Source organism: Cricetulus griseus, unplaced genomic scaffold, assembly GCF_003668045.3.
Source record: "Cricetulus griseus strain 17A/GY unplaced genomic scaffold, alternate assembly CriGri-PICRH-1.0 unplaced_scaffold_567, whole genome shotgun sequence".
Taxonomy (NCBI): Eukaryota; Metazoa; Chordata; class Mammalia; order Rodentia; family Cricetidae; genus Cricetulus; species Cricetulus griseus.
In genome coordinates this window covers 1-10,468 of record NW_023277327.1, presented here as the reverse complement: position 1 = coordinate 10,468, position 10,468 = coordinate 1, and the positions used below count along the sequence as shown (strand labels likewise).

The 10,468-nt window shown below is 42.5% G+C and overlaps 2 protein-coding genes across 2 annotated transcripts; one reads left to right on the top strand and one right to left on the bottom strand.

The window, feature by feature from the left end:
* The first annotated feature begins 1,963 nt into the window (after positions 1–1,963).
* Positions 1,964–3,574, top strand: LOC100759586 (GRB2-associated-binding protein 2-like). The gene is given in 2 exon segments (XM_035453890.1): positions 1,964–3,354; positions 3,356–3,574. Coding segments are annotated over 2 exon segments (1,593 nt in total). The 5' UTR covers positions 1,964–1,978; the 3' UTR covers positions 3,573–3,574.
* Positions 3,575–7,683: 4,109 nt separating this feature from the next.
* Positions 7,684–8,376, bottom strand: LOC100773587 (GTPase ERas). Its single transcript, XM_035453889.1, has one exon. It carries the CDS (start codon positions 8,374–8,376, stop codon positions 7,684–7,686), a length of 693 nt encoding a protein of 230 aa, XP_035309780.1.
* Positions 8,377–10,468: the final 2,092 nt, after the last annotated feature.

The window sequence follows — 10,468 nt, the reverse complement described above, 5'->3', positions numbered from 1 at the left end:
TTAGTATTAGTGTTAGGGTTCAGGGTTAGAGTTAGATTTAGGGTTAGTGTTGGGGTTCAGGGTACAGGGTTATGGTTATGTTTGTTTTGGATTAAGGTTAGGGTTTAGTGTTAGGGTTCATGGTTAGGATTAGGGTTAGAGTTCAGGGTTCAGGCTTAGGGTTAGAGTTTAGGTTAGAGTTAGTGTCAGGTTTAGGGATAGAATAAGGGTTAGGGTTCGGGGTAGGGTTCAGTGAAGGGTTAATGTTAGGGTTAGTGTTAGGGCTTGGGTTAGGATTAGGGTACCGGGTTAGTTTAGAGTTAGGGTTACAGTTCAGTGTTAAGTTTAGGGTTAGTGTTATGATTAGGATTAATGTTATGATTAGGGTTATTGTTAGGGTTCAGGTTTAGGGCTATGGTTAGGTTTAGAGTTGGAGTTAGAGTTAGAAGTTAGTATTAGGGTTAGGGTTAAGTTTAGGGTTAGGTTTAGGGGATAGGTTTAGGGTTAGTGTTATGGTTATGGTTAGGGTTACCATTAGTGTTAGGTTTAGGGTTAAGGTTTGGTTTTGCTTTAGGGTTCATGTTAGTATTATGGTTAGTGTTAGGATTCATGGTTATGTTTTTTGGTTAGGGTCAGGGTCTAGGATTGTGGTTAAGTTTAGGGTTAGGGTTTGGGTTAGGTTTAGGTTTCAGGGTTTAGGGTTAGGGTTTAGAGTTGTGTCTATGGTTAAGTTACTGATAGGGTTAGGTTCAGGGCTAGGATTCAGGGTACAGGGTTAGGGTTATGGTTTATTTATGTTTAGGGGTAGAGTTAAGTTTAGGGATGAGGTTTAGGGTTCATGGTTAGGGTTATGGTTAGAATTAGATTTCAGGATTAGGGTTAGAGTTAGTGTTCGGTTTAGGGATAGAGTAAGAGTTAGTGTTAGAGGTAGGGTTGAGGGAAGGGTTAATGTTAGGGTTAGGGTTCAGAATTATGGTTAGAGGTAGGATTAAGGATTCTGGGTTAGGTTTAGGGTAAGTGCTATTAGTGTTAGGTTTAGGGTTAGGGTATTGGGATCCACCCCTGTGGAGTTTCTAAGAGTTGTTTTCCAGCATAACCACAGATACCTCCTGTTTATCTGACCTCACCCCACTAGCATCAATATCCTGTTGTGAAATCTTTCACCTGGGGTTTTTGTAAGTTTGTACATAAGGCTGCTCCACAATAAAGGTAAGAGACATTCTGCCAGAAATTCAACCAGGATCTTGTTGTTCATCCAAATCTCTAGGCTTTCACCCAGTACTCGGACTTAGTTGTGGTGCAGGAAGCCACAAGTGGAGGTTCCACTGTTATTGGGAAAGAAAGGAGACCCTGAGAGATCACCCTCAGAAAGGTGGTCAGCAAGGAAGGAGTTGTGAAGGTGGATTGAAAAAGATACTAGAAAATTGGTACCTCAACACCTAAGAGATTTGGATTATAAAGGCACTGGAAAAGAGTTGCCTCACCTCCTAAGAGTTGGATTGAAAAAGGAGTACCTCAACTCCTGAGAGAGTTGGATTAACAGGCACTGGAAAAGGGGTACCTAAACTTCTAAGAGACTTGGATTGCAAAGGCACTGGAAAAGGGATGCCTCAACTCCTGGGATAGTTGGATTTGAAAGGTATAATAAGGGTTCCTCAACTCATAAGAGACTTGGATTGAAATAGAGAAAATACACAGAAATATTGAAGAGACAAGGTTCTGGTAATATCTCATTTTAAATTTGGATTAAGCAATAATGCTAAGAAAATTATTAAAGAAACATGGGAAATCATCTTCTGAAGAATCCCTCCTTTTTGACCTGTGCACAAGCAGCCAGCTGACCCAGCAGCCCATGCCCTTGTCCACTCCAGCCTGCTGCAGCCTGCAGTCATCTGGCAACAATGTGGTTTGCACTGGCTGGCTGGGGAAGTTGACTCCGGAGAAAAGGTTGAGGCAGTATGCTTGGAAGAAACGCTGGTTTATCCTGCGGAGTGGTAAGATGAGTGGTGACCCAGATGTTCTAGAATACTATAAGAATGAACACTCCAAGAAACCCCTGCGGATCATCAACCTAAACTTCTGTATGCAGTTGGATGTAGCCCTGACCTTCAACAAAAAAGAACCTCAAAGGAGTTTTTTGTTTGATATCATAACCAATGAGCGCACCTTCCAGCTGGTGACTGATACAGAGGCTGACATGAATAGGTGGGTCCAGAGCATCTGCCAGATCTGTGGCTTCAGTCAGACTAAAGAGAGCACTGACACCCTGAGAAACCTTTCTTCAGTCAATCACAGTCTCTGCTCTTCTCCAGCTGAGTTCAGCAGCTCCAGTCAGCACCTGCTCCAAACAAGGAAGTCCTCAGCCCTTTCACACTCTAGCCAGCCCACTGTGTCAAGCCACATCCAGCCTGCCTTGTCCACCAGTACACCTCCGGAGTATCAACACTCGCACCAATGCATAAGCCAAAGGACAGAAAATGCCAGAAGTGCCACCTTCTCTCAGAGCACCAGACAGGAGAGTGACACAGCCACACAAAACCTTGCCCAGGGCAATAGACACTGTATCAGCCGAATCAGTGGTAAAGTCCATGGCGTCTATAGCCTTCCCAACCCAAGCAGACAATTCAAAGACCATGCTTTTGGCATCCCCCATAGCCACCCTATGGAGAGCCTCACAGTGTCTGAGGGAGACAATGAGGATGTGTACACCTTCAAGGTAACCAGCAGAAACCTTTGTCAGGTATTTGGAGACCTCCTAGTGGACTCAGCCATAGCTCCCGCACCACAGCACCCCAAGATGCCTTGGTGTGGCAACCCTCTACAAAGACCTCCAGTCAATGACTACAAGTACCCAAGGCGAGGTGTAGAAACTGCCTGCTGGTCTGCTAAATCCCCAAAAAGGACTATCATGGGTCGATCAGACAGTGACAACTCTAATTACAACTGTGTGCCCATAAACCCAGGTTCTTCTACCCTGCAGGCTTTGGAACAAACAGGGGACAATTCCCACAGTGCCTACATCCCCATGAACACAGTGCCCCATCACTTTGACACACTGGGCCATCCATCCACAGCCCTTCCTATTCATAATGTCTCTGGCCAAGAAAGGGAGATCCAGCCACCCCCAGTCAATCGCCACCTCAAGCCTGGCCGAAAAGCAAAGCCACCACCCCTTGACCTGAGAAACAACACTGTCATCAATGAGCTCCCTTTCAAGTCACCTGTCACCAAGTCTTGGTCCTCCCAAGACTGCCATTCCATCTCCACAAATAATATCACCAACACAGACTCCAGAGACAGTGAGGAGTACTATGTCCTTATGCAAAACCCAATGTCTTCATCCCCTGTACCCAGTGGCACTAACAACCCAGCTCTAAAAGAGTACTGGCAATGAGAATTACATAACCCTAGACTTCCAGGCAGTCTCTCTGAGCCCTCATTGCAAGCCATCCACATCATCTGTCACATCAGATGAAATAGTAAAATATGTCCAAATAGATAAAAAAAAGACCCAAGCCCTACAAAAGACTATACAAAAATGGACAAAGATACAGCAGTCCTCAAGACCCTCCATAGATGCCAAACTATGGTAAGGATGGCCACCCCCTGACACTGCCTCTCCTTTGTGAGTTTTGTTCAAAAGATGTATCTATGTTCTGTATGTATGGTGTGTCCACACACGTGTGTAAGAAGTGTGATTGTAATTGTGTGACTGTTAACAAAAGAATTCTATTGTGTTGTTTTTGAGTTGTTTAATTGCTGGGGGAGGAGCAACAGTTGTTAAAGTACAAGTTACTTGGGAGGGGAATTTCTAATTTTGTTTCCATGGAGGATAAAGAGTTGTGAATGCATCCTGACTGGCATGGTTTCATGGGGCAGGACCCCCTAAAGTAGTGGCTCAGGTGATCCAAATATTTGTTTTCTTTTAAATTCAGTTGGTTAGAAATGGTAATGGTCACAGTCTATCACTTTTTAAAGGAAAAAGTTGGAATAGGGTATAGAAATGATACTTTGTATTGGAATGGATCCTCTTTGTATTGGAATGGATCTCATTTATTGATATTAGTTAGGTTTTCTAGATATATAGATGGACATTCTTCAAACCATTCAAAGACCTATGGTATATATGGCATTTAAATGGTTTAGGGTTTTTCTTGACAGTGAGACACAACTGCTCCAGGCACACCAATTACATCTGAGAAGAAGATGGGTATCGAAGAAACTCCTGCTAGAGTTTGCCTTTAACGTGGCAAGACTAGCCATTTTGGCAAGAAGCTGCTCTTACCTGAAGTGTTTGACTGTTGTTTTACAAACTAGACATGCAGGACCCACAGGAAAATAAAGATGGACAGTTCTAAAGGGTTTCTGCTTCATGGCAGAATCTGCCAGCCTTTTTTCTGGAAACAGAAAAAGTGTTACTGACAAACTGCCAATGCATGTGGACAGTTTAAAATTTCTTGCTTTGCTGAGAAGTCTGCCAGACACATTGTGGCCTGCAGGCTAAAGATGGATGCCAAGAAACTTTGGGTGACTATCTATGAAGCAAGATGTCTCTGTCAGTTCTAGAGTTTGTATATTTTCCTTCTATGGTCTTTGATGGAGTTGAAGACAGATAGTTATAGTAATGCACTAAGATAGAATGGTTAAAATCTTATAGTTCTTACTTGATAACTGTTTTGTTATATATAAAGTAGTGGGAGATGTTGGGACTCAGCCCCAACAGGGTCTCTAAGAGTTGTTTTCTGGCATAACCACAGGTACCTCCTGTTTATCTGACCTCACCCCACTAGCATCAATATCCTGTTGTGAACCCTTTCACCTAGGGTTTTTGTTAAGTTTGTATTTAAGGCTGCTCCACAATAAAGGTGAGAGACATTCTCTCAGAAAATCAACCAGGTGTCCTGTGGTTCATCCAAGTCTCCAGGCTTTCACCCAAAACTAGACTTAGTTGTGTTCCAAGCACTCAGATTAGGTTATGGGTTAGCGTTAGGGTTCATGGTTAGGATTATGGTTAAGGTTGGATTGGGATTAGTATTCAGGTTTCAGGGGTAGGATAAGGGTTAGGGTGAGGTTTAGGTTTCAGTGTTAGGGTTAAGGATAGGTTTAAAGGAACAATCAGGTGGTGGTGGTGACTCAAACCATTATCCCAGTACTTGGCAACTGGGGACAGGAGTAATATGACTGGGTGGAGAGAGGAATATGATGTGGGAAGAGACATGGTGTGTTCTGTATTAAGGTTCCTAGACAGGATCTCTCTCGTTTGTTCTGAGGTTTCAGTAGAGGTAAGAACTAGGGGCAGGTTTCTCTGCTTCTCTGATATTTCACCATTAACCCCTCTCCTCTATCTGAATCCAGGTTTTCATTATTATTATTGTTTTTTTTTTGGTTTTTTGAGACAGGGTTTCTCTGAGTAGCTTTAGAGACTATCCTGGCACTTGCTCTGGAGACCAGTCTGGCCTCAAACTCCCCGAGATCCTCCTGCCTCTACCTCTTGAGTGCTGGGATTAAAGGTGTGTGCCACCAATGCCAGGCTCAGGTTTTCATTATTAAGACCAACTAGAATTAACACAACAATCTCCAGTCAGGAGCAATGTGTAATAGCTAAATTGTTGGGTAGAAGATTAGAATTGATGGCAATAGTATTAATGCCATCAATGATAAAGGATTTACAAATCTTCCAACTTTATTGCTATATTTTGCATATGTTTGTGCATCAGAGAGAATGACCCAAGATACACAGATACACAGATACACAGAAAACTATTTCACAGATTAATAACAACAAGATCAACAAAACCTACATAAACAAAGAAGTAAGTCATTGATCCTTGGGAACATGATGGATCAAAAATAAGTTTTATGTTAAATCTGTACCATAAAATGAACACAATCCAATTGCAATGCACAACAATATATAACAAAAAGCTCATTACAGAGCTCCATTCACAAAAGATAAAAAAAAATAAATAAATCTCCATTCAGAGTTCAAATACTCAGAATGTTCAATGAGATTATGAAAATATAGTACACAAATTGACATAATAAATTTTATACTTACCATAAACATACAACAATCAAAATGTGTACAATGCTTGTAAAAGAATAAGGAGGATAGAGAGAAAAAGCCAAGAACAAAGGTCAGAAAATGTAGTAGACTATTAGTCAAAAGAACAAAAGAAAATTATCCATTAAAACTGTGATCTTGACCAATGTTATTCTATGAATCTTCATGTGTATAGAGATTAAATAAAAAAAGACTTCAAAACTCCAATTAAATTAACTCAAAGTGACCCTTATCTGTTGTTTTCTGACCCTCCATCTACTGATATTTCTTCCAAAGAAAGATGCCCCATGCTCTAGAAAGGAGGAGACTTCTATCTATGTCTCTGCACACCTTAATGCCTCCTGTGGTTTCAGGTAAACCAGCCTCACTAATGCCCAATCCCAAAACGACATGAAAGAGTAATTAAAATCTGCTTCCTGACAAATGGATTGTGACTCAAGAAGTGTATCCTGACCTAAGTCCCTACCCAACACCATACGCACCTGAGATATCTCTGCAGACCAGTAACAACTGTTGTCCCCTAGAACTAAACAGCACTGAATCACACTATTGTGGCTGGTGGTAGCAGAAATTAGAAAACATTCTAATTATGCATTGCTGAAAGACAATCAAAGTCACCATCTTTCTACCATTTTCAAATTACTTGTAATATTTATGACAAAAAGCTGAAAGTGGAATTCAATATTGAGAAATTCTAGAAACCACACTGTCTGTGTTCCCACTGCAAACCAAAAGCGCTACCTATGTGTGCACACTGGACAGTGATACTAAAGGCATCATAGCCTCCCATGACAGGGCTGCAGAGTCTCCTTCTATCCAAGATATCCACATACAGGGAGGCTCAGAGGACAAGGACAACTTCCAAGGTCACCATGTGGACCAAGAGAACCACAGTCTGTTTTATGGTACAAACAAATTCCAGCAGAAATGAGAGCTCCTTGTGCAAAGCACAGGGTGATTTTGGGCACATTCCATTATACACTCAATATGCAGTGCAACCAGCCCTTAACCTCATAGCTGGGAAATACTGCAGCCCACTGTATGTCACATTCAAACATTAAGTGTTGTTACTGTGTAAGAGTTGTTTAAGAAAAACAGGCCATTAATCAGAAAAGAATGAGGAGTCATGGTAGGGCTTGGAGACAGGGAAAGAGAACGTGGATATGATGTTCTTATGATCTAAAATATTTACTTTGAAAGCTTGAAAAGAGCTTTATAGCCATGTACTCTAGAGAGTAGGGATTTTTCTTGGAGCACATCGAGGTTGTCTCAAATCTTTTCTCTCAGACTTACATCTTAACCCAGAAAAATAATTGTCCTCTTAGGCAGGGCATAATAGTTTACTCAGGATTTTTTTTGTTGTTTAGCTATTGTAACTATAAAATTTGTTTTCAAGGTAAAGTCTGTCCTTTATCCAGTTTCTCTTTTTTGTTTTTAGTATGAACATTTATTCAATTTTGCATAGAGCCTCATAGACCATAGCCAATGCTCGACACCCCATTGTTACCACTTAACACCTCACCAAATGAGACTCATAAGGTGTCCATGGTAACTTATTTGATGGGAGTGGACTCTTATGACAAGGTAATTGTCATCTAGACATGACATGAGAGAAGAGTCAATTTGTTTGACTAAGATCTTCAGGCTACAGAGCAGCCACAGCTACACACAGCTTTGTGTTGGTGTGTCTTATTCCTGCTTGTCTCAGTCACAGCCTCCTGGGCCCTCTGAATCTCATGGACAATGAGAGCAAAGGCTTCCTCTACACCTTGCCGTGTCTTAGCTGAGGTCTTCACAAAGGGGACTCCCCACTTATGAGCCAGGATTGCTGCAGCAGTGTCAGCATCTCCAGAAGTAGTCACTAGGTCACACTTGTTGCCCACAAGTACCAGAGGCAACCGCTGCTTCTGATGCTGGCTGCAGCTGGACCACATCTGCTGCAGCTGGTCCAGAGATGAGGGGTCATCAAGAGCAAAGACACCCAGCACACCATCACCAGCTGCCAGGCACTGGTCACGCAGGGCCCTGAGGATATCCTGCCCCGCTGTGTCTAGGACATTCAGAATATAGCCACCATTGTCCAGGGCCACCTCCTTCCAGTAGGAATCCTGGACAGTGGGGTCATGTTCTTTCACAAAGCAGTGGTGGGTCATCTGGATAGTGAGAGCACTTTTACCAACACCACTTGCACCCAACACCACTACCTTGTATTCAGGAAGCTTCCTGCCAGCATCTTTGCATTGTTCCCAAGCCTCATGGCTTTCCTCTGGGGATCTGGTGCTCTGTGTGTTGAGGCTCAGGTCCAAGATGCTAGACATTGTTGGCAACGCCATTCCCCAACAGTCAGCTCAAGAAAGAGATGTAAATCACAAGCAATATATCCCTGGATAGGCGGTCCACTGAGGGGCTGCAGGTAGCTCTCTATCCAGCTTCTTGATTGCTCTCATCTGTGGACCCGAGGAAATTCACAATCAGGAAAATCTTGGATCATATAGAATTGATTACCTAATTCCACGCTGCTAATGTCAACTACTGTTTCTTATAGAGTTATAGGTAATGATGGACCTGTGTAAGAATTGAGTTCATTGACCAACTTTGAAATTGGTGGAGTCTCAGTGCAGAAAGGAAGAGTCTACAGCCCAAACTACAGAGCTGTTCCAGGTCAGACTACAAAGCCACAGAGAAACCCTCCCTCCCCCCAAAATAAAATTCTGGGAAATTACACAATCATTTCCCTACGACAATCAGGTCCCTTTCCATAACAGTGACTCCAGAAGCTGGTTCCCTACCCTGAGTCCTCCATCAGTGTAAACTATTCCAGCTAATTTTGTCTGAAGGCAGAAGCAATTATACCCATGGAAATCCTTTTCCTGTGACTGCATTGCATAGTAAACTATGTAACTCAAATGGACAGTTTGAAATCTCTTAGGCAGTACATCGTAAGTATTTTGAAGGTGTAGTACTGAAGACAGCAAGGCCATTGTCCTGGTGAATGACAGACTGGAATCAATGCACCTTGAGTCAAAGTAAGAGAGTTTGGCTCAGACAAAAATTTCTCACAAAATAGAAAGGCAGCTGTTCTAGCATTAATACACCTTAGCAGGGAGAAATCCCTTCACACACTTAGGAGATTAATAAAGAAAAATAGAATTAAGGAAAACATGCATTCATCTCTTGATAATACTCAAAAGAGGAGGCAGCCTAGACACATTTTGCATTTCATATATATTGTCATCCTTAAGCGTCTTTCATGTTTATGATCCAGGTTACCCTGTCAATAATTTAAATAGATAGAGGAGAAACATGTCTAGCTACTTGAGCAGGTGGGAAACCTACACAGCAAAACTATTCCCAGAATTGTTTCTTAAGCACAACTGAGACCTGATTCAGCAGCAACTTCTTCACTGACAGGATCCTGAGGTAAAGGTGGCAGGGGATGAGAGAGATAGTAAATGTGAATGTAGAAAATCTGGGAAGGGCCAGGTGTTGGTGGTGCATGCCTTTAATCCCAGCACTTGGGAGGCAGAGGCAAGTGGCTCTCCATGAGTTCAAGGCCAGCCTGGTCTACAGAGCGAGTGCCAATATATGCTCCAAAACTACACAGAGAAACCGGGTCTCAAAAAACCAAACAATAAAATGTCTGGGATGGGAGGTCATGCACAAGGTATGTCCCACGCCAATTAGGCTTCCTAAGAAGAATAGAATCCTATATACTACTTCCTGTAGGAAAAATGGAAGGACATGGGGACATCTATGAAGTCAGTAGAAACTGTCATGGAATTGGACAAACTCAGGGAGTAGGCTAATGAAGCAATGCTGCACAAGGGGAACACAGGGCATCTCAAGATCATTACTGACAAGGCCCACAGTGGCCTTGGGACTGATAACCATAGCTCCCAGGAGTGGGAAGAGTTTGTTTCTCCAGATCAGAAGCAACCTCTCCACAAAGGCTTTGTTCCAGATGATTACCAGCTCTCCCTAGTAAATTCATGGTGAAAGACAGTGCTCTCTGTTTTATTCTCAACACATCAGGTACTTAGGGAAAGCTCAGTAGGCCCAAACCCAAGGCTGTTACTGGCTATCCCAAGAATGATCCTCCTCCCTGACTGAGGGCCTAAATGAAAGCCTTGCTCGATCTGCCAAGTCCTTAACACAACAGTGTTTTACCTTTCAAATAGTTGCCACCTGGGGTCCTATTGCCCATCTAACAGAACTATGCTTTTCTCAAGAAGAAAACTGGAACTTTATGGCGTAACAGGCCTTAAGGTTACTTTGTGACCTTTTAATGCTTCCTTGAGCAGCCTGTTACAGGCCTGTTCTTTGTAATGGGGATGAACCTAAGTCTGGTTATAAATCAGGTGGCCCATTTGTCATTGTTTGGAGCTACATATCTAGACAATCATGGTGAACAAATGTGTATCCTAA

What these genes read in the sequence shown, in the direction of transcription:
- LOC100773587 (XM_035453889.1), bottom strand. Translation starts at nt 8,376, where the DNA reads ATGGCGTTGCCAACAATGTCTAGCATCTTGGACCTGAGCCTCAACACA.